This window comes from Prinia subflava, chromosome 6 (assembly GCF_021018805.1).
Source record: "Prinia subflava isolate CZ2003 ecotype Zambia chromosome 6, Cam_Psub_1.2, whole genome shotgun sequence".
NCBI classification, from domain to species: Eukaryota; Metazoa; Chordata; class Aves; order Passeriformes; family Cisticolidae; genus Prinia; species Prinia subflava.
The window spans coordinates 4,198,493-4,222,822 of NC_086252.1; the positions used below are offsets into that span (position 1 = coordinate 4,198,493).

The 24,330-nt window shown below is 38.6% G+C and overlaps 1 protein-coding gene across 1 annotated transcript in view; it reads right to left on the reverse strand.

Annotated features, from left to right (window-relative positions):
• Positions 1–24,330, reverse strand: part of ITGAV (integrin subunit alpha V) — a 45,083-nt gene that overhangs the window by 5,640 nt on the left and 15,113 nt on the right. Inside the window, exons 3-29 of the mRNA XM_063399935.1 lie at positions 23,671–23,762; positions 23,057–23,171; positions 21,779–21,840; positions 20,185–20,230; positions 18,569–18,694; positions 17,837–17,881; positions 17,626–17,669; positions 17,482–17,538; positions 17,032–17,084; positions 16,389–16,591; positions 14,160–14,351; positions 14,002–14,047; positions 13,362–13,463; positions 12,603–12,661; positions 11,462–11,616; positions 9,927–10,064; positions 9,372–9,439; positions 8,077–8,224; positions 7,638–7,730; positions 6,547–6,626; positions 4,745–4,825; positions 3,745–3,850; positions 2,985–3,143; positions 1,891–2,004; positions 1,465–1,578; positions 1,266–1,373; positions 157–279 (exon numbers count right to left, since the gene is read on the reverse strand). Of these exons, the coding sequence (XP_063256005.1) occupies positions 157–279; positions 1,266–1,373; positions 1,465–1,578; positions 1,891–2,004; positions 2,985–3,143; positions 3,745–3,850; positions 4,745–4,825; positions 6,547–6,626; positions 7,638–7,730; positions 8,077–8,224; positions 9,372–9,439; positions 9,927–10,064; positions 11,462–11,616; positions 12,603–12,661; positions 13,362–13,463; positions 14,002–14,047; positions 14,160–14,351; positions 16,389–16,591; positions 17,032–17,084; positions 17,482–17,538; positions 17,626–17,669; positions 17,837–17,881; positions 18,569–18,694; positions 20,185–20,230; positions 21,779–21,840; positions 23,057–23,171; positions 23,671–23,762 (2,729 nt within the window). The remainder of the gene's footprint in view (positions 1–156; positions 280–1,265; positions 1,374–1,464; positions 1,579–1,890; positions 2,005–2,984; positions 3,144–3,744; positions 3,851–4,744; positions 4,826–6,546; positions 6,627–7,637; positions 7,731–8,076; positions 8,225–9,371; positions 9,440–9,926; positions 10,065–11,461; positions 11,617–12,602; positions 12,662–13,361; positions 13,464–14,001; positions 14,048–14,159; positions 14,352–16,388; positions 16,592–17,031; positions 17,085–17,481; positions 17,539–17,625; positions 17,670–17,836; positions 17,882–18,568; positions 18,695–20,184; positions 20,231–21,778; positions 21,841–23,056; positions 23,172–23,670; positions 23,763–24,330) is intronic.

Genomic DNA, 24,330 nt, shown 5'->3' on the forward strand with positions numbered 1-24,330 from the left:
ACAAAGCTGAAAAGCTTTTACAGTTTTTCCAAAAACTTAAATGATTCAGATGATTAGGCGACCAAGGCATTTCTGCAAAGTGCTGGTACTATATGAATCATACATCACTAGCAGGGAAAAGCAAATCCCACCAAAATCCCCCGACACAGTACTTACCCTGTACATGACAAACACCAGAACAGCCAGGAGCAGTAACCCTGCTAGGACAGCCAAAATGATAACCCACACTGGCACAGGCATGGGCTGTGGTTGAATGCCCCATGTAATATTTGTGGCAACCTGGGAGAAAAACACAATAAATCACACTTTGCACTAGTGACATGCTGACTTCATCCCTGCAGTTTAAATCTTGTACATCTTTATCCTATCATGATTATAATCTTAATCCAGTATAAATTACTTTTTCTCTCCAAAATGAATCAAAGCCATAGATTCTTGGTGACATAAATACTTCACTGACCCAAATTTAATAGGATTTTAAAGTAAAATTATAATAGGAGGTTGTGAATTGTTTTGCCTGAGTTTGCTTTTTTGAAATCAGTGATAACTTGGCAAAATGTCTTCTGTAATTCTTGATGATTTTCAGTAAAACTGTAGGAATCTGGAAATATTTTGGAATTAAAGAAAATTAATGAAGGGCTTTTCCTTTTTTTTTTTCCTTAAAAGGCAGTACTCTTTGAAACAAAAAATCAAGTCCACAAGGCTTGAGAGAGAAAAAACCCAGTTAATAACAGGCATTAGAAACTATATTCAAAAATAAACCAATCATAATCCTTTTCTACCTTTTCCTTAAGATCCCTTAATCCTAAAGAAACTTTCAATTTGCCAGCCTAAACAAGTGGCCTCTATCTTCCTTTCTGTTTGCACTCTGTCCTCTTCCCCTTTGAAACCCCCTGATGCACAGAAGGTCTTTTTGTTCCACCCTCACATATAATATAATGAAAGTTTGTTATTCAGGCTGTAAGTGCTACTACAGTTGAAAACAAATTTCAAGTAAAATATTTCTCTAACAGTGGCATTAACAGGAACATGAGGACTGTTCACCATCATTTTTTTCATTTTCAATTTAGTCTTTCAACCAACAAATATTGTCAGCTGCAGTCTGTTTTTCTCTCATCTGTACAACTGAAATAAATACATGAAACAAATAGCTAATAAAATCAAAATTATACCAAGCCATAAAAATGTTACACAACAATAACTGTCTTTGCACTCATTTTGAAGTGACTGTGTATGGTAACTCAAGCTGGATGCAAATGACTTACTACTGTAGAATTGTGAATATCTTCAAAGGAAAGGTTCTTATATGGGAACTCTATAACACTGAAAGAAGCAGATGATTTGAGAGAGTAGGAATGATTCTGATTTTCTTTCTGTGTAAGAAAAACAAAATTAGTAATGCATGTGGGTACAAAAATCACTTTTAATATTTCAGAAACAGTGACAGAATATTCAGTCACTTACATTCATGAAAGTTTGGGTCCAAAGACGTGATTTTAAATACAATATTGCACTCTTTCCCCTTTCCAGGTGGCCAACTTGACAGACAATCTTTAAACAGTCAGCAGTTCCACAGCCCTGTGTATAAAAATAGGAAGGATATTCCAAGCATGAAATATTTGAGAAGTCCTTAATGGCATTACTTTACCCATATACCTACACTGGCAAAGCGCCACAAACTATTAAAATACATTAAATAACCTCAGTATCGGATAATTACTTATAGTTGGTAGTTACAAAGGCAGTGATATGATAATACGTTTATTTCCTTTTACAGGTTGTTACCAATCATGTTTAGATAGGAAAACTCTTCCTTACATTTGTTTTTAAGGACTTATAAGAGCAGAGGATTGTAGGAGTGTTGTCTACACCTCAGTACTGAGAGCTCACCAAAGTGTGCACATCCCCCTCCGCAGCAGCTAAGTCCCTTCGGCTGAGGCGGTGGCCACGATGGTCTTCCCTGCCAAGTGTTTCATTCCTGTCCTCATCCTTGGAAGCAGAGATCTAGGATACACCAAGGGAGCCCAAAGAATCATTTAGTTAATTGCAGACTTCAAGCTTAAGGTCAGGAAAACACCTAGCTGCAAGTTTCTCTATTTCTATCCTAGCTATTCTTCAGACCCTGGCTGAAAATAAATCATTGCAAATTGTAGAACAGAAGCAGAGGAACTTTGGATTTATATATTCACTGAAGCTGCTTATTGGTTGTCAAAGATACACAAGTATTCTTTGTTGTTCTATACACTGAATATTTTCCCTCAGCCCTTTTTTTGCTCAAATTCTTCTTGAACTAACTGTCTTTTACTGACTATACTGACTTTTATTGCTTGTTCTCAACTGTCCTAGAAATCAGCTCTCTACACTCATTTAAACTTGCTGGGGTTTATCTTGTGTTTCTTTGCCTAGTCCAGCCCAGGAAAAAGGAGCATCTTCTGCTCTGTAAATCCCATGTTTTGCTGGCAGTCATAGCTAACCCCTATTTGTCCTTTGTGACCTTTGGATGAGTAGATAAATTCGTCCAAATTGGATGAATTTATCCAGTTGGATAAACAGATAAATGTAATATAAAAAAATTTACCATTTTCTTCCAAGAAACAAAACCCATAAAATTTAGATAAACACTCCAGAAGCATCTGGTATGCTTTAGATTTTAGTTCATGTCCATTGCTTTGGACTTAGAACTCATATAGAACAGCCTTGAAGTTAAAAAATAAAAGTAGAAAAGAAAAAAAGAGGAAGGAAATCCCACAATAAAAAAAAAACAAGACAAACTGATCTTTGAGTTGACAATTTTGAGCTGCTGTTTACCTTTTATTTCACCTGCTATATACATTGACGTGTACTGTGGAAAAGTGTAGACTAATTAATCAGCCACAGATGAAAAACTATCTCAGTTTGTCATCCTCTCCAGGCTTTGGCTGTTTTGAATATTTGGGAAACAACCAAACATACTTCATTCCACTCAAAGAGAAAGTCCTGCTTACCTTAATCTTCAGTGGGTTGATTTCCATGTCAGAAGTGCAGTTCATGGGACCATCAATTTCATACTGCACAATATACAACAGTGTGTTGTTTTTATATTTGTAAGGCCACTGCAGAGTCATCATCACCTTGCTGAATGCACTTGGACCATTGTTTCTCAGCTGATTATGAAAATAAAATTTACAGATATAAAAAATAATGTTAGTTTTTCTGTTAATGTATATTTGAGCCACAAATGTGATACTGCCACTACCCCTACCCCCAAACACTTATGGCAACAGCATTAAAACTTCACCTAAAAGTGGTAAAACTTTTAACTATTGTTATTCACACAGCTGTCTTGGTAATTTTTGATTAATTAAACAATCTAGATTAATTCTGTGATAATTCTTTTAAGGCAATTTTAAATACTTAATTTTTTTCACAGCAAAAAACTTCAGAGTAGTGATTCAGAATAGATAGAGTACACTAATTTACAGCCATGAGCTATTTCCTGAGCTCACATTACTTCAAATGTTTTATCTAGATTTCAAAAGGCAAGAGAATAAAATATGTGTAGCTCTGTGAGTAATCAACACATTACAGTAATTGCAGGCATTCCAACCCTTCTTGGATATACCAGCATTAAAAAATAAAATCTCTGCTCACATGCAAAACAAAAGAAAAAAAACCCCATAATTCACTCCAGAGAAAAACTGTGCTGAAAGATTTATTTCCATTTATCACAGAATGACGTCACTGAAATCAGTAGTAATTCCACACCTCATAGATATGCTGAACTAGAGGCCCAATGTCGTCCTCTGTTTCGGGATTCTCCTTCGGCTGCCAGTTTGCAATGGGAAGGAAGATGTGGTCAGGGGACGACACACTAAACACAGAGCAAAGGAGTTGGTATTAACAAGGATGAAACAATAAATGTGATTCTCTAGAACGTCTAAAGAAAAAAATCAACACGCTTAAAAGACAATTTCCACTTCTATGTAAAACCTGAAAGAAGTGAAAGAAGTGGTTTGAATATTAAATGTTCAGTTCTGTTCTCTAGGTTAAAAAAAGATAAAAGACACGTCATCCAAACAAAACCAGTGTGAAATACTGTGATGATGAGAAATATTGTACTGCCTTAGCAGTACAGTCCTAAGACTAATTCAGTCCTGAAAACAGTGAAGATTCCAGTCATGCTTTTCCAGTGTGCCATCCCCCTCCTCTCAGATACCAAACAAATTCATCACTATAATGAATGTAGTGGAAAATTTATAAAAATATGACTCAGGAATCCAAGTTAACTGGTTAAGCAAGAGAACTTCTAGGTGGGAAATAGAGTTGATGAAATAACTAAGCCATTACAATATTAATACTGTGTTTAAGACTGAAGAAGGTGAGGACATTACAAACTTAAATTACATAGAATCTTGGACTTTGGTTTCAGGGGTTTTCAGATGAAACCCCAGTCAATTTGTGGAGGAGAAAAGTGACCTGCCAAAATGTAAAATTGCAAACAAGAGGGGTGATTTTTAATTCTTCTAAGATATATCTCTAGTAATGAAGGTATAATATTCCTTTTTGGAATTAATTTTGTAATTACTTAGAATTATTTAAGATCCAGAAGTCCAAAGGCTGGCTACAGAGAACCATATTGTCTTTATGATTAAAACTTCCCTAAACCTCCCTGAGAACTTATGCAGACCTGAAAGGAAGTTCAGTGAATGTAAGAAGCAAATGTGCAAAGCTCCTTAAAAAAGTTTATTGAAATAGTATTGCTTACCCTCTAATTTCAACAGCTGCTAAAATAGCAAGGTCAGCTTGATAATATGCTACTGGGCTCAGGTTGTCATACAGGTTGGAACTGCAGGGAAAATAAAAGGTAAATTTTTAATTGAAATAATCAAAGTATTTAATAAAAACCCCTCCACACTTCAAAGTAATTGTATATAACAGCTGAGCCACTGTAGGAAAGCACGATTGCTAAAAACTAAGGACCAGATTCCAGCAAGTTCTCACCTAAATGCATGGAAGTCCCACCCTCTGCACAGTTTGGGGGAGCCTCAGCAAGGAGAGGTTGATGAAGGACACAAAGTTAATGCTGACTCTGTTATACAGCTGTCATGTAAGAAAATACAGGGGACACTCCCCCTCAAAGTGGTGCTGGGAGCAGAATCCTGATCTCCTTTTACACATCTGATTATTCTGTCTCCCTAACCAAACACTTTCCTTTACAAAGACCTTCTTGAATCTTTTAATTATTCTTCACTGCTGCTGTAATCAAACACATGCAACAGAGTTTTCCTCCTGACCTGTACATACCTCACTCTTTTAGAGACTAGACCTGCTCTGCTAGGAACTGAGCCAACATTGGAAATCTAGCTTTGTGAGTTTAAGACAAGCAGTGTGATCCTTAAAACCTCTCCCAGATAATCCCCTGGTAATGCTTGTCCCCATGAACTGTGATTACTGTGTTCCATTGCACCACTGTTCACCCTTCTTGCATCCACTAAGTCACGGAGGGAATTTCTTCCATAAAAGGCCTAGAACACTCCAGGAACTTCTCTTCCATCAGGAGACAAGCATGACCGGAGCAACCTCACTGACTGTTTCTGACCCAGTGACAGTGGAGGTGACTGCTGATAGTCTGAGGAAGGTGACAGACACCCCAGAGTAGATCCCTTCCTGCAAAGAGCAGTCACATGCCACTGGCACACCTTACCAGCTGATGGAGAAGGGAAAAACTCCACAGACAGCACTGGGAGATCAAAGAGGGATTTAATGCGCTTTGATCAGTGTGGCAAACCACTCTATCATTAAAATACAATGGCAGCTTTTTTTTTTTCCTAACTCCCAAAGATGACAAATGCATATATGGATGAGATTATTTTATTCACTACATTAAAAAAATAAAACCCTTTAATGGAAAAAAAAAAGCACTTTTGGTCCACCACGCACCAAAAAGTGATGGGAGTTAGCCTGGGAAAAAACAGAACAGCTCTATTCATACTGTCCATTAAAAGCAACATAAAACTGCATTGTGTAAAGATACTCCTAATGATCATATCTCCAAGCTTAAATATCATCTCCACAAGTTACAAATTCAGATTTCTGTATCAGATTTATATGACAGTGCTGTGCTCATCTGATAATTAACAGGAACTACTGTTTTGTTCCATTTAATTTTCCTTTAGGCTGGCTGCTGTGACGGTTCACTACATGCTGCTTCTGCTCAGACTACCCCATACATTGCTCCATACATACATACCCCATACATACATAAATAAATAAAATTCTGGCTTTACATCAGAAGGAATTCAGAGTTCAGGCATCATGTTTAAAAGAGGGCTATAAACCCAAAGTCATTCTGTGGCACCACGAGTGTCAGCAGAGCACACTGATATGCACCTACAAACATTCTTAGGTTTTTCCCTGTTTTAGGAAACTCAATTCAGTGTGTTTATTTTTCAAGCCACGATGAGGCAAAGACAAGGGAATTAGGCCAGAGTGATACTGTGTAGTTTGCACTCTATTTAGTGAGTGTGTCTTCTCCCAGGTGAGGTACATACTCAGAGATTTCCATACCTGCGGATCTGCAAGTCAAACTTGACGGAGGTGTCCATCTCAGACTGCTGGTGCACGCTGAAACGCAGGCCAGCTAAGAGCTGGGGGAAAAAAATCACTGTGGTTCAGTTGGAAGCACAATAAAACACATATAAAAGCTTCTCAAGGCTATTAGACTACAGTGAAATTGCTTGAGACTCTTGGTGATGAGAGAACACACAAGACTAGCAAATTAAAGTTGTCCAATTCATCCAGGCTGGAAATGTACTGCCCTCTCTTTAGATTACAGCCAATACATCACTGCCATAAAATACAAAATAAGGATAGCATCCTGCTCCCCCACCCTTACTTCAGCCATTTCTACACATAACTGAGCCTCCCCAGGCAATGCAAAGAGTATAGGAATCTAAAGAGCAGGCAACACATTAATGATTCAAAATTAATTCCCAAGGTTTAGTCTAAGTCAATTCATATTTGCTTTAACATCTGTGCAGTTCTGCTTGATACACTTCCAAAGACTTTGGAAATAGCATTTATTCATCTATACAAGATGGCTCTTGGAATAACAGCATCATGAAATTGTTATAATTGTGACTGATTTTCACTTCATTTCCTCAAAAAATAAGACCTTCTATGTTATATCACCTTAAAATCTGCCAAGTCTCACTAATAATTTTTTAATTCTTCCCATTTCAGCTACATTTGGTAGAATCGTAGAGGTTTCAACTAGACAAAACTCTGTCCTTCCTCATGAAAGTAGGCAGAGATGAACTAAGAGAAGTGTTGTGAGCTAGTTCTTGACTATATCCTAAAAAATACATATCAGATAAATATAAAAAATTCATAAGGGCCTAAAGTCCATTAATTCCACTGTTTGATGAACACCTCATCTTGAGTTGCATCATAAACTCACAAACACTCATTTCAGCCTTTAACTTAGGTGAAAAGTGGAAACCAACCACCACTGTACTAACCAAACGTGGGCAGCGAAATGCCAGATCTAATGTTAAATTCCTGTGAGAAAACTTCCTGCCCAAACACTGCTGTGGTTAAGGAAAATGCCACCTGCCCTTCTGGGTGAGCTACCAGACACCTGTTGGACCACACCTTACCTTAGTTCCTGCTTTCATGGGGTTGCCCAGGTCACAAACTACCAGGCGAGTCTGATTCTCTGTTTTAAAAGCACATGACAATCTGGCTAAAGCCTGCAATAAACCACAAAGAAACCCTAAGGAATGTCATTCTTTACATCTGAACACCTGGAGGAAAGTCCAGAGAGAAGTCCTAGATATGCTGTATTAATTAATAGAATTTGTCAGCCATAACACAGTCAAGTACTGAAATGAAGTAAAATCTGACTGTGGAAGTCTCCAAGGAGACAAATGTTTTTGATACAAGGCAGACCTGTTTTCAAGGTTATGAAAGAGAGAGTCTTTGAAAAAACTGATCACTTTTTCAGGGCTTTGCTCGAAGACTGAAATAATAGAAATCACTACAGATTTCCACAGCAGCGCCTGAAATATGACTCCTCAAAAGCAGCTGGAATTTTACCTCATTGTTACGAACAACTCCGATGAAATCTGCTTGGGGTGGAACAACGACAAAGAGTTCTGCTTCATAGGCTCCCTCCCCCTGGTTCTGAGCACTGACAATGAGGGTCAGGGGATTGTCATCACCAATATAGATCTGCTTCTGATCACTACAAGAAAACAGTGTAAAAACAAGCTCTGAATTCAGATTTTAAATTGCATTGAAGTGGCTGAACAGAGGGAAACGAGGGATATTCTGAAATTTCACTGACATTGGAGAAATATGGAGGCAGTACCTTTGCTTCAGGAGTGTCAGGAGAGCTCTAAGCTACTTCTAAAAATCCCTATGTATATAATCATAAATGGAGCAAGTATTACATGTTCTTTTGTAAGAATCTTTCCTGTATAATGTACTACAGAACAAAAAACCACAGACACCTTTTTCTCACAAGGAACAAACAGTTACGAGTAGCTAAATTCCTGTGTACATTTTGAATTACAGGCTCACTTTGCAGAGGTACAAGCACATATTTATAACAAAACTCAAGGGAGGGCTCAGCTACACAGAACAGAGCCAAGACCTCTGCAACACCTCTGGTTCCAGATACAAAGAGACTATCTTTGCAAACAGTGTATTTTCATTTCACCAACTACAAGCAAACATCAAGGCATCTGCACTGATGTAAGAGGTCACTGAAGTGTTTGCATGAATTAGTGGTTGTGATGTGTCCTATCTACATACAACATGCATATGCTATAATGCATTAAAAACCAGATTATGAGATAATACAGTAAGACAGGTTTTAGGCCACACAAAGTACAAAAAGCTCAGACTCATGAACAAATTACCACTGAAAACTTGTTTATTTTTTTCCAGGTTTGATAAAAGTTACTACCAATACCAAGATAATTTTTTTTCATATGTTTGACAAGAGAGCCCTACTCCTCCCCTTGCTGGATAAAATCACATCTTCATGTGTGTCTATCTAAAATTAAACAAGAGAACAGAGATACAATGGCAGCTAGCAGTGGTTTTTTTCTCACTGTACATGTCCAGCTTAGTAAATAAATAAATAAATATGGCCTACTTATAATGGAAGCTGGAGTGGGAGTGGTGCATTACACACTAAAAACATTAGGTTACAAAGCAGAAAATGGGTTTTCTTTAATGCACATAAGCCCGAGTTTAGATCGTATACAGTGAGGAGTCCTACTTATTTCAACACATCCCTTAAACATAAGTATTATTAGCTAATGAATTTTAGACTTCAAGTTGGGAAATTGCTTTTCCTTGTTGTATTTTTGTCATGTATTTACCTTTCTACTGACACCTCCAGCTTTGGTTTGCAGATATTATCATCCCCACAATCCAGCAGAATATGGGCCTATGCAAAAATCAAACACATACTGTTGTAATAACTCCTTCATCTGTTCTAATATATGTTTTCAATAATACTGTTTCACCATCACATAAAAAAAAATTCTACATAGCTTGTTATGAAATCTTTTCATGTCATTAGTCTCAGAAGAGAACAAGTGAGTTTTTATATGCAGGGGACACAGTACCTACTGCAATTCTAGGATGGATGTTTACACTTTAACCATCTTTGTGTACTTTGAAAAATCGTGTTGCATCTTCACTATCCTCTTTACAAACAAGTGTAAAAAAAGGGCAGAAATAGAAAAACTATCTATTACCTTAAGAGAACTGTAGGGAAAAAACATAATGTACATAGAGCAGCATAGTATAAGAATGGATGAAACATTCCAAGCCCTCAACATTAACACTTCCAGTGCTAGTCTGATTTTGTCCCTAAGATAAACCAAAGTATGTTCCGAGTTCTCTCATCACAGGCTGTGTAAGCACTGTACCTGTCTGCTCATATTAGCAGGCGTGAACTGGTTGAGGATAGGGTGCAATCCTGTTGCATCTGCAGCTGTTCTATAATCCAGCCGATATTCCATAAAAATAGTGATGGGAGTTAGCTTGTCTCTGAACTCAGATTCATCCTGAGGAAACCAAAGATTTGAATCACAATTAAAATGTAGTAGGAGTGGAGAGGCCGCGACAACATTAAAATTTCTGAGCTCTTTTCAAAGTAAAAAGTCTCTTGTCAGAAAACCTGCACAATTTTAGCAGTAACATGCCTGTTTAACAAATGGAAAACTGGCGCATACAGAAATATTAAGTCATGGAAATCCAGTAACAAGGAGCCTAAGGGCTACACAGCTCTGCTCTTTCCTGTCAGACCAACCTCAGCCTGCTTCTAAGATCCCTCAGAGATATTCATCTTTGGACTTACAATTTTTCCTTCCTGAAATTATTACTTGGCACTTGGAAGTTGCTGACTTTCATGTCATGCATTTGAAATCATTCTGTTTATCAAATGTTGATCCTGCCTTTCAGAGAACTTACAGACTATCTCTTAGCTTTACATTAACCACAGATTTGCTCAGTGTAAACTCTGAGAGTAGTGAAAACTACTGACTCCAGCACAGCTCACTTCAGGATCTTATTTCAGAACATGTCTTCTATAGGCAGAAACTTATTGATTACCTATAGTTTTAAACTGGTTCTGCACCCCATTTATGATCCCTTCATATAGGTCACATGTCATTACTTTCTTTATGAAAATGTCAAGTGGAAATGTGCTAAATCTTTGCTAACCCTGAGATCTGAGATGTCTAATTCAGTATATAACCCACTCACAAGTCAGGTCAAAGAAAGTATAACTTATGCTCTGTGAATCCTTAATGATTGCTAGCATTTTTTTTAGTGGGAAGGAAGTATAAATTATGTTTGATTTATAAATGCTCAGAGATAAATCTGAGCTGAATAGAACTTACACACAATGTTTCTTCTACTGATTTCAACTTTTTTATTGTGTTAGCATCTGTTCACATTTGTGGGGATGAAAAAAGAAAGACTGAGAAAAAGCAAACTCAGTATTTCAACTTTCTCCATCTCCTCTGCTATTTGCTTATTTTGGCTTGTCAGTTGTAGGTCCATATTTTTCTTCAATTTTTAGCCTCTAAAGTAGGTGGGACAACCTCTGCTTACTATTGACTTTTATGTTTCTAGGAAATGATATTCCTTGGAATTTGATGCCTGGATGACTTATCCAAGAAGTCCAGAACAAAGTTCTGAATTGAATTTCCAATGGATTTAGGGACCAGGACCTTAGCCACAATAAGATTCATTGTTCATCCTGTGACAGCAGCAGTAATTCAGGACAGACTTATGGTTACAGTAATTCTGTTCTATTTAGTAAGTCTATTCACTGAAAATGAAGTTTCTCTAGTATTTTTTTCCTTGGGTTTTTTTTTTGTTTTAACACCTAACACAATGAACTCATAATAGACAATGCAGCAAAAATTATTTGCCTAAAGCATTGATGTCTACTTACCCTCAAGAAGGCGTCAAGCTCCTCACAGTTCATTTTGCCCCCCTTTGTAATTGTCATGTTCTTCGAGTGGCTGGGCTGTTTGCTGTGGAGGAAGAGAGCTCTCCTTATCGCTCCTTTCTGCTTCAGTTTGTCCAACAGCAGCTCCACCTGGAAATCTGGCCACACCAAAGGCTTTGGGTCAGGGATATTTCATTCCATTAAACACAGTGCAGATTGCCCTCAGAAATGGAGCTGAGCACTGATTTCAACTACAACAAAAACCTAGTGCTTGCCCCTCGTAAAACTTCCAGTTCTTTCCATGTAAAATCTGTCACTACATTAGTTTTCAAGCACTACTGCTGTTGTAAATTGGATTCTGCTTTTTCCTTAAACACTGGAAATACATACAAACACAGATACATCTATAATTTATAACTGCTGTAGAACTAAAGTGAGAAATTTTTTCCCCTAGAAAATTTAAAGCAATCTTGCACATAACACTTTGTATTTTTAAATACTATAGCTAATCTAATGACTTGATATAGATAATAAAACTTAAAATACATAACAGATATTCATATGAGACTTCCCAGATCACACCACCTCTGTACGTGCCACAGAAAACAAGGAAAAGATTTTACAATCAGTAGACAAAACCTGATTGCAGCAGGCTGCTTACCACACCACAAAAATCTCTTGGAGATTTTAAAACTTAAAAACTTGTTTGAAACAATCTTTTCTTGATTCTGACCCGAGAATCTGATGAAAAAAGTCAGTGATATCCATCAGAAAGTCATGATCTCAGCAGGATGTGACAAGTCCCCTGGGGCTTGTCTGTATCTCTCAGGTCTAACAATGCACATACTTGGATATTCTTGTTTAAAACTCCCCTCAATGAGAGTTACCATAAATTCTGTAAAACACAAAGGGCTTTCCAAGACTAGTTAACCATATAGTTGAACACATGTTTAAACTCTGGTATGATCAAAATACTACAGCCAAAAAAACCTGCTGCAGAGTCCCAGAGAGGTACATGCCCCCCAAGAGGCAGCAGTGTGCTGCAAAGGGCACCCGGCTGTTTATCACAAAAATAACAACAATTGGTTCTCCTGTCTGCAAACAACACAACAAGACTTTCAATTTTGAAATGAGCAGAACTTACTGAGTGAGTTCGGGAGCTTTCCTTTGCCATCCGCTTTTAAGCAGAATTTCACTTTGAAGCTGTTTGAGAGGGGAAAAGATGAATTTCACACACCTTTTCTCTCATTTTCTTCTTAAATTCCTCACTATTTATTTCTGTTCAGATGTATCCTCTTTTTGAGACTCTAGCTCATTCCCAAAAGCTATTTTCTACTGACGGAAGAGCAATTACAATATTTTAATAAGTACACAGAATTGTAGGCAATGCAAAGCTTTGGAGTCTTGACTCATCTAGGGACAATCACCTGTTGACTAGAATGTTTATTTCTGTAATCAAATGGATCTTATTTTTAAAGCTATCATACTGACCCTGAAAAGAAAGCTAGCAGTAGGAAGGGAAAGGGGGTTGGGATAATAGCCTGGGAACCAAAAGCAAAATCAGTTTTGTCCAAGTGTGTACCTGAGGGGTAAAAACACTGCAAATACTGTGTGATGTGCTGAAATCTTGGGAACAGCCTTACCCTGCTCAGCAGGGACAACTGGCAGTCTCCGCAGGTTTTAGTAGTCAATCTGGCATCTACTAAAGACAGTGCTGATCCTCCAACTGCTGTCAGAGAGTTCTTATTTTGTACTGTCTGCTCTTTCAGAAAAACCTGTGTTTGTCTCTTTCTTTTTTTAGTTAGATGACTAGGCTTCCTGAGACCTTTCAATATTGGAAGCTTACAAAATTAAAATCCAAGAAGTGCCTTCCCACAAAGTAAAATATAGATACTCTGCTTACCAAGAAACTTTTACATCTCCCAGTGAACAGGCCTTGTTTTCTGGGTTTAGAATGGTTGGATTAACTTCCAGGGCAGCATTTACTCTAATAACTGGCCTAGCCCTGCAAAGAAAACATCCTTTTGAAGAGCACTCAACACCATGTTTGACAATGCCCCCTCATCACACTGTCCAACATACACAAACACACAATATTTAGTGAAACCACAAGAAAAAGAAATAACCAGTGATTAGATGAAGCTTTTCTGTGCCCTTTCATTTCCATCAGCCACAACATGGACAACTGTGTAAAGAGGAAGTCCTATCTGCTTATAGCACAGACCAATATATTCTTCCAAAATGAACAAGCTGGGATGGGAATATCAGGATTGCAGCTGCTGTGTCAGAATCTAGAAAACTGTCCCTCAGAAAGCCTTGAAGACAGCTTGTTTATGTTTTCTCCTGACCACATATTATTGAGAACAATGAATTTTAGACAGCAGACAGGTTTACTCAGTAAAAAAAGCAGTATGGTGTTTTTTCACTCCAGAGGATTGGAAGGTGGAGTGGCAGATTTTCAGACTTCCCTGATCATTCTTTCTTTTGTAGCTCCAGAACTCCACTGAGCTTTCGCTCAGGTACAAGCACAGAGGGACCCTTACCTGTACAGAACAGCTGTGTCAGCACCAAAGGCTCCAACAATCAAGTCTAGAAAGAGAGGGGACATATTACACATTACAACTTGCTTTTCGAAAGAGGCTGTTTCTCAGAGGTGGGACTGCTTCTGAGTTACTGTAAAGTGCCATTTGGAGCAGAGGACCTGGATATCCATTTTTGTCCACATCTGTGGCTCCTTTCAGCGAGTACCCAAAGCTGGGGGGCATGGTGCGAGCGGCCCACTGCCCTTCCAGGATCTGGGATGGGATGGTATTCAAACCAGCGGCTCCTCCATTGTAGATATACACAAGTCCTCTCTTGTCCTCTCCACCATATGGTGCAGCAACTGCAATATCTGGAAACCAAAAGAAGAATCATCAACATCTGCAGACACTAACTGGAGCATATTTGTGCTTACAGCAATCAATAATTTCTGATATTACAGAAATTCATATTCAATGTGTGTCAGTAGGGAGGAAATGCAACCAGCCTTTAACATGCTCATCAACATTTGTTTGTTTATTGCTCCTTTTATTTGTTCTTTCTGTTATCACTGGATGCTGTTTGTTCTAGAAAGTATAAATGTTTAACAAGGACACGTCACAGCCTTTTGTGGGGAGAGGAAGCTGAGAAATAGTTCTACAAACACTTCTGCACTTTAGTGACTGATGTGCAGTAAAATCATATGGATTTGGAATGCTTTTGAGCTTTTTATTAGAACAAGCAAAGTTAGTCACTGTGGGGGCCAAACCACAAAACTAAGTGTGACTCTCTTCCCATTTCATTTACATGCTCATGTTCCTCCAAAGGGTGGGACATGTTAGTAATTCTGGAAAATTTAAATCATCCTAAACCAATGGTAAATATTAAAATCCAGTCTATCCCAGTCATGGTTTGGCAGCATGCTTTATGGAGAACTTCCAGTTCATGCAGTTATTCTTTTAAATTTAAAGGGTACTCGCTGTTAATGATTAATAAACAGTAAGAAACAAATGCCAATTAGACAATCTGTAGGGACACCTTTCGAAGTGCACATATGATATAACTTCAACATTCCCACAGACACTTCAAGGACCAAACATGAAACACTACTTGGAATAATTACATTTCTCCTTCCTCTTTCCTGAATTTTGGGAAAGTTTGATGAAAAGAATAAGGACTAAAAAGTTTACAGTTTTGTATTTTTGACTCCTGTTCACAAACTTCATGAAGACAATAAAAATTTCTATCTTATACCATACTGTGATGGAAGGCATTTTAATTAATACTCCCAAAATGAGGCAGAGCAATAAAACTCCAAACAGACTAAGTAACAGCAAAACAGTTAAAATTGCAAATGTAAGTATGGTGGAATCAAAAAATGTTTGGGATAATCTCATCAAGTGACTGGAGTTTGGGCTATCAGCTGTCCAATGTCTTCTGTAAATAGTTGCAGTGATATTGCATCTTCACACTGATTGTACATCCAGTTAGCAACTAAAAGGTCCCTTCCAATTTCAACTATACCATGAATTTATGACTTGATCAAAATAAATTAGAGCTACCTGAGAATTTGAAGTAACTATCTAGTGTAATTTTTGATCTTACAGAAAATACTTAGCTTGCAAGCAGAATGGAAAAAATGAAGTTTTGGTGGAACTCAAATTCCCACTTTAGGCAACACTGGAGTTTAATGGGCATTAAAAAGTGTTCTCCCTAGAATTCCTGGACATCTCCATCCTAACACTTGATTCTTGTCTGCTTCATTGCTCTTCATTCCTATCAGAAAGTAACAAGAAGCTTGGGCAAAGGGTTTGAGAGTCCTCACCTCCAGTTGTGTCAGACTCAAACTTCTCTTCCAATTACTCACTCAAGACACTCAGCTCTTTGTACATCTGGCTGTGGCTGCTATGGAGTATTTCCACCAAAATCTTTCATTTTGAATAATAGTAAAAAAATAACCCTACACTTTTCTCAGGAAAACCTTTTTCATATGAACATTTTTAACCAGCAATCTGAAATAAAACCTTCTTTTCTGTCATCATTGTGTTTCTAGAGAGGAAAAAGGTCTTTAAGCAATGGAAAGAGGAAAATTACATTGGAGATGTCCTAACAGGTCACAGTGGAGAGTCAGGTAATTTATTGAAGTTTCTACTGTGGTCATGACTTAGAAAGCACTCAAGTGGTCAGGGTAAGAGCTAGAGCAGTCCATGCTGTTGTTTCAAGGGTATAGTCTCTGCTCGATGCATCCATGGAACTCCTGTTAGCATTCCTGGGAGTAGCATACAAGCATCGAAAGGAGTCTAGACCTCAGTGTCCCACACTCGGTCACGGCTACAGCGCCGAGCGTTTGTGTGCAGAATCCACAGTCCCTGTACAGTCAGGACATCCTCACCAAGGATCCACATCCTACCGTTGAAGCCGTCCTGATCCAGATCCCCCAGGGGTGCGATGGAGCTGCCGAATCTGGCAAAGACCTCAAAACCGTTCAGCTTTGCTGTCTGGAACACTCCCGAGGCTCGCTGAAGGCAGATGGTGACTTGGCCAACCTCCTGAAGCTTCCCATCTGAGCTTCGGTCCATGAAAAGAGGGGCTCCAATAAACAGGTCTGTGTAACTGGACCAAAAAAGGACAGAGCTCTTCAGCAGCAGCGTGAAAATTCATTCTCTTCAGCACCTGTTAACTCAGCACTGAGGTCAACACTCAGATAAAGTAAACTATCTCTAAATTCAGCTGAAGGCAAATCTCAGATGAAAGTTAATTATCTCTTAATTCAACTGAAGGTAAATATTTATGGACAAAGTAAGCACAAATATACGAAAATTTAATGCGCTTTAGGCATGTGAATATACTCATGTATTTATGTAGACAAATACAAAAACAAACCTACAAATGTTAAAACAAATGTGGAACGTTAGCAAAAGAGCTGTGCATATGTGTTAAACCAGCAATGAAGACAGAAATCTAGACTGTGGGAAAGACCTTTTAATAAAAGCTATTTTTTTCTTTCCAGAAACAAGCTGGGTGGCATTGGTGAGAAGAGGGAGGACACTTACTCGTCCCCGTCGATATCTGTGGCAGCCACCGAATACCCAAAATAGGCAGCCATCTGGAAAACAAAATTCAAACCAAACCTGCCAGTTGTAGTGATACAAACACAAACAAGTTTACACAAATCTGTACACAAAATACATCAGGGAGATAATAAAATACGCCACAAATTTTTTTGTTCCTTTCTTTTTTGTTTCTTTTCTATACTCTGTTAGAAAGTAAACCCATTGGTTACTTTTCCCATTTCCCCTTTCATGATCCAGTGTGTTTCCCAGCTCTCAAAACAGACAGCACTTCCTTCATTTAAATAAGATTAGAATTCCCTCAGATTTCATAAAATTTTGCTTTGGCAAGCAAGCCAGTAACACACAGGCCAGTAACATCCAGTATCCTAACACTGTTGCAACATAGGAAAGGCTTTCTAGTCACCCACCACACACAGCAAAGCCACACACCTGCTCTCCAGTGAAGTTGTGCATGGAAGACATGTTTTTCCCATTGTAAATGGACACCTGCACGTGAAGAAATACACATTACGGAGTACCAGCAACAGTCACCTTTTTTATTAATTGTAAAATTTAATGTTTCAAATTCTTTACCATGCCCAGAGTTCTTGCTGCCCGTGGGACTCCTGATATGAAGTCTGAAACATAAAGCAAGACGCAGATAACAGTCAGGTTCCACAGCACAGTGACTTTGCTGAACAGAACAGCTCATTCCTAGCATTTGATGCATTTCCCTGGGCACCACTGATTGGAAAGATCTGCCCAGCCTATTAACAGGATGTTCTTACTGAAGCAAGAGGCTCACCTTCGATGCCATCACCATTGAAGTCCCCAACGGCCACTGAATAACCTGCAGAGACAGGATGAAGCTTTTAAATCCTTATTAAGCCTTTCATCTCTCTTCACACTTCTCACAGGTGTTTCTGTGCACAGTCCTCCTCTCTTCATCTTAAAATGCACTGGTATAAATATTGCCTTGAAGAAGCTTAGACTAAGAGGAGCTGCATAAAGGGCTGTAATTCATCAGTATCCAGGAAATTGAGATCAGAAGATGAAAACTTTGACATTATCATCCTGGGAATTGTCCTGGTATATCCGTGAGCCTGGCTTGACATACATGAAGTAAAATGATGATTTCTCACTCCTCAGTGTTTTTCTTCCAAAACATAATTCTTTAACATTTTTATTTTGTTTTGGTAGGTTGTTTTGAAACAGCTCCTTTTAAATAAGAAACAAACAAACAACCACCTATGTGACTAACCTCTCATATATAAATCATACTTTTGCCATTCCCATATTCAGCCTGAATCACAGAGCACAGAAAATAATGACAATATTTCCATTTATTTTGTCATCAGGTGCTTTTTGAGTCAAGCCTATGGCAAAATGACTACAATACATAACTACAATTCCATCACATATAAACGACTGCATGTTCAGGAACATCAGTTGAATTATTAGTTGTGTGACTTAGATGTAAGCATGGGTGGTGCCAGGGAGTGTTCCAGGTAGAGGTTTCTCGTTTCCCACCACGTACCCAAGTAGCTGTCATCAAAAGCAGCACTGGCAGGCCTGGTTGCTAACTGGTCGTCATACTTGGTGCTGTAGACTTTGGAGTCGTACTTCGCCACAATCTCTGCCACTCGATCAGAAATAAGCTGGCCTGAGGAGAGAGAACTGCTCAGAAGCACAAGCAGGATTTGTGAACTCAGGCACTGCAGTGACTCCCTTACAGAATGTGGCCCTGGAAGCAGCAGTGCTTCCACAACACTGCCTGGAAAAGGGCCAAGTGCAGCAGCACCAGGAGGGACACGAGCAAAAAGATGGACCCTACTCCAGCAAAAATGTGTGCACATACTGAATCACAGGCACACACACGGCTCTCACGGAAAACAGAGGCCAACCCTTCAATAAGGCAGGACTCAAAAGGCAGTGCTGAGATATCATGTGCTTAGGGGTGTGCAGAACTGAGCCCTGTGGGTGCTCCTTGCTCAAATACCACACCAGGAGAGCCTGTTTTGGCAGACAAGAAGCCAATAAAATGAACAAAAATGAGATGAGCACAGTGTACTGCCGTGTTCTCCATTTTCACTTCACCAGCCACTAGGTGGTGACTCCATTACATTCTTTTCTTCGAGTTTAAAGGAAAACTTGAATCACCAAAAAACCCCATTCAGAATGGCACTTCCTTAATATACACATATTCATACATGTATGAAGTAAAAACTCCTCCTCCAGTACCTCAGGATGAGGAATACAAGTTTAGGATGAAAAAATCTCTTTTTGGAAAGTCTTTTATTCAGAGCCAAGTGGGCTTTTTTGGTAGTAGTAGAAGAGGATAAAGTTGTTTTGGCAGATGAAGTGTCACTTTTGCCAAAAAGCAATGAAATGAACACAGGAACCTAATTTATATGATATTGTATTTGCACTTCAGCTTCAATCATTCAATTTTGTTCATAATTTAAAACAGAGGACTGGAACAGGCCTCCTGTGCTGCAGCACCCATATGTAGTCTGGCATGATACAGAAAATTTATTAAAAAGTGCTGGGAGTTACATTAAAAAGCAGGCAGCAGAGTTTGGCAGCTGTGTCCTGATTACAGCAGCACCCTCCTTTGAACAGAGAGCTGCAGCTAAAGGCTGAATAATCCTGCAAACAAACTCCAGCTGACTCCCACATGAGCAAAGTACACAGGTAATGCCACGTAGAGGTAAAACGTGCCCCACGGCACAAAGCAAGTAATACAAATGCAAAACATCCTTGTAGTCAGAGGAAAACAATGAAATTCTCTTTAGAGGGGATATTCCTCACAGAAATGCACAATTTCTATGGGTGTCAAATTATCAAACATGTAGATAGCAAAACAAAGCTAAAGGAAATTCATCCTGCTGATGAAAATAAATCCCATGTTTCAGGGATGCCTTTATAATGATCATGGATTTATTTAAAACACCAAGGACATCTATACTGTTATTACTACAATCTTTACCTGTGGGTGCCCTGATTATTCAGGAGATATTCTTAACGACAAAGGAATATTTCTGTCAGTTTTCTTACTGACAAAGACTCTGACAGCAGTGAAAGAGTGTGGATCAAAATTACTAAGAAACTCATAAAGGTCAACTTCTCTGTGACTTAAATGATGCATCTCACCTTGCCAGTAAAAACTTCCAGGTCCTCCAAGCAGCACCCTGTCTCCCTTGGAAGGGAATAAAAAAAGGAAGACAGAAAGAAAAATTAAAAACACATGAAGCACATCTAAAGCCAGACAACACGTCTTATGTTTGTGGGAAGAAATCCCATGTGTGTACGCCACTGTAGTTCTGCTGACCAGCACGCATTTCCTTCTTGAAGGAGTGATTAATTAAAAATGCATCTTGTAAAATGCTAACCAAAAATCTTCAGTGACTATTTCACACATTTAGAATTCTAGGCAGAATTCTGTTTTTATTGCAATAGACCCTTCTTCCCCCATAAATGTATGGCAAAAGGCATACAATTAGGAGAAAACTTAGTGTTACATGATGTTTTTAGGTCAGTTCACAAAATAGTGTCATCTTCTGTCTCTGCCATTTTCTGTAACTCATCATTAGAAAAACTTAATTCAGAATAACTGTGATGTAATTCCCTCACTCCGTATTTCTTGGCACAAGTGCAATTCATAAACAATTTTATGAAACTTTAACCACATTAGCTATCCCAGGGTTGGGAATTTGCTCCGTAAGTATTAAATTAGGCCAAGGCTTTGCTGCATAATTAAGCCGCTTATTCAGGTTTTAATCCTAAAAACTCCTATATTCACCACTGAGAAAAATCTAGGTCAGACATTTGGAGGTACACCCTGGCTTGCCCACTCTAAGGTTTTGGATTAGAGCCCAAAGCTGGTTTTAACTGGGCCTGGAATCTGCACAGTGACCCTGAGGGTGTGTGCAAAAGAACCCAAACACTCACAGCCCTATCCTGCACTTGGCAGTTTCCTCTGGAGGAAAACCAAGAGTGGCCTTGGGCAATGAGTGACGGGACATGACCTCATCCTGAGATGTGAGAACCCAAAAAAGGAGCCCCATCACAAACAGGGCTGGTGTGGTCGTGACACGTCCTGACTCTGCTCAACAGTTTCACTGTACAGTATAAAACACCATAGTACTTCTGAGATCTGTGCAGTTTTACTGTGCTTGGATTGCAAAAGTAATTGTGAATTTGAAAAAAAAAAAAGTACTAGAACAGGCAGGGAGAACACAAAAGTAGAAGAAACACAAGTCAGTAAAAAGCCCCTGTAGTTCTGCTAGCTGAAGGGAAAATCAAACATGACTCACAAGCATATTGTTTACCAGTTCCATGAGCTGTTATCCCTCAAGAAGGAATACTAGCTATGCCTCAATCCCATGTCTCAAGAACCCTGACTATTACAGCTGAATTCACTTGAGGACCAGCTGCAGCAGAGGGTTATGGCAGGAAGCTGGAAAAGCAGATTATATGTTCAGGACACAGCTCCTACAAGAGGTAAAAGTGTGCTGCTCTGAAGATGTAAGGAGAAACAGGTTTATAAAAGCTCTTTGAGTGGTTTCAAGTTATTTTTTGGTTTATTTATAAATTTTGTTTGCTTGTGGGTTTGCTCCCAGCCAGGAACAGTAACATTGAGTTTCATAATTGCTTCTAAGTGCTTCTAAGTGCTCTGCATCAGGAGTGTTTGCCAGCTTGCAGCTGTCTGCTGGCCCACAGAAACGACAAAAAAAAAATCACATACCTTTGTAAAGTCAATGCTAAATCCACCTTGACAAAATCCCTGTCCATCTGCATCAATAGTTGCTGCCAAAGAAAAAAAGGATAGAAAAAAAAGAGGAGAAAAACAAATAAATTAAGTATTATCAGTAGTCAATCAGTTGATTCTGCAGACACTTTTCAATGCATCTTCCTATGTAAACTTCCTCTCCTAAACTTGAGCCTTGGAACACTTTTCTCCTTAATTAGTATTTTCTCTTTATCAACAAGTCCCAACCAAATGCTGTAACAACTTTAGGGCTGGCCTAACAGATGTGTAACATTAGCACATGTTCTAGCCTAGCACAGTCAAAGCAAACAGCAAGCCCATATTCCTTTGTATTTAATCTTCAGAAGTCTTGGGGAAAATATATTTGCAATTTCTGTTCAGGAAATAAGATGTCTGGAAAAGAGGGGATAAGTTTTTCTTTCGGTATGAAAAAGCAAGCTGAATTAACTTAAAGCAGAAAGAAAAAATACCTCCATACTAAGACTCATCTCAGCAAGAATTGTTATGGCTGAATCAATTTCAGGATTATACAGCTTCAGAGCAGCAATGCTGGGAGCTCCTTATCTGAAAGTGCTTAATAAGCATGTTTTAGTTTAATATTTACTTACTTAATTTCTTGTTATGCTGGACCAGGCTGGATTTTATTCCTGCTGTTCGTAAGTGACTTTCAGCAAATAAAAAGTCAATCCTAACTTCAACATTCAAGTTTTAGGTTATAAACCTCTGAACAATCTATCAACCCAACTATATGAAATAAATGCAAAGCATTTGGAAAATAAGACTCCAAATGTTCAACAGTTAATATAATTTCAACAATGCACCCCTACATGTATATGCACATAGGGATATCAGAACCTATTTTTGCAAAACTTTGTCTTCTGAAATGAGCTTACACCTTAATGTACTTGAATAACGATAAAATACTTGAGATTCATAAAAATTCTAGAGTTGGTCTTTAAAAAAGCACTTGCTTGAGCAACTACTACAGAACTGGTCCCTTCAACAACAGAAGCCCTCAAATCCAATGCTACTTGGACCTAAGATTTTCCTCTGGCTTACAGTAGAAAAAATAAGATCTGCATTGTGAACCTCAGCTGGAGGAGAATTCAGAAGTCTGGATCTCGTTTTTAAGTTTTGTTCTAATTCTATACATGGAAGGGAGAAATAGCTGTAAAACATCCTGCTCCAAAATGTACACAAAATGTGACAAGAGGAATTCCAGAGAGAAAAGCAGCGTAAGAACCCTGTACTTACTTGACCTGCAGGGAGCATATTCCACAAATTTTGACCCAGCAAGCAGGTAACAAGTTCCTACAGGCTCTCTCTCTTGTTTTGTTTCAGTTCTCCAGTGGTACAGCGGGGCACAGGCCTAGGGAAGAACACACAGCAGTGAGGAAACAAACTCCTCTTCAAAATGCTGGTGGGTATCAAATAATACAATGAAATTCCAATTTTCTACAGAAAAGCAACAAAAAACCCTGGCAGATGTATCCTGTGATAGTAGAGCAGATTTATACTATCAGCAGTGGGGCAGAATTACCATCAGTTTGTATTTTATAAAAAAGCTAATTTGTATTGAGAATTCTAGAAATATTTTCTTAAAGCAACAGCTGTGAAGTGTTTATTAAGAATTTATAGCACATTCTAACTTCATCAAAGTAATTTTAATACTTTCCTTAAAACTAGAAAAAATGCTCCTACCTTTGTTCATAAAGAGTTAAGCAAAGCCTAGCTAAGAAATTCTGAAGAAAGGCAATTCATGCTGATTAGTGGGATTTTGTTTAAATTCTAAGTTATCTGGACTCTTGGCATTCCCTTCCACTGCAATATTTCAGTACTGATGCATGTGAAGGGCATCAAAGACATACCAGAATTTTGTCATTTTGGGATCTCACAGAGGCTCCAAACCACTGATGAGACTTAAATTCCAGCGGATCGTCAGGAGCAAAGTCTCTGTTACCTACAAAGAAAAGAAAAAAGAAGCATAATTTTGCAGGAACTTGTACAGTAAAACTGAGAAAAAAACCCCCAAAAAACCACTAAGCCATTGGTTTTGATGCATTACTGGGAAAACCTGAAACAGCAATGTTGGAGAGTATCATCCTTTGATGGAAACCGGCTTTAAAAAGGATTTATTAGTATTTTTTTATATCAAGGGCCCAAAGCAGCTATTTTTGCACACTGAGCATTGGTACAATTCTGATTAGTTGTAAGAACTCAAAGTTTACAGCATGTTTGACAGCCACACAGTAAATACCTCACAGCTGAGATATTTGACTTCCAAGCAGATTACAGCACTGCTCAAGAACCAGAGCCAAACCCCGTCAGGACTGATGCTCAGAAAAGAAATATTGCCTCGATTAAATCATGTGAGCTTTGGCCAGAATCAGGAATGAGATCCTTCTCCTCATTCCACCAAGTGGTAACATCTCTATCCTGAGTGCCACTGCAAGGCACACAGCGATTTGCAAACTTAAAAGACATGGGGAAAGAGAGCAAGTTAAATACTGAGTTGTTGGCACTGGGCT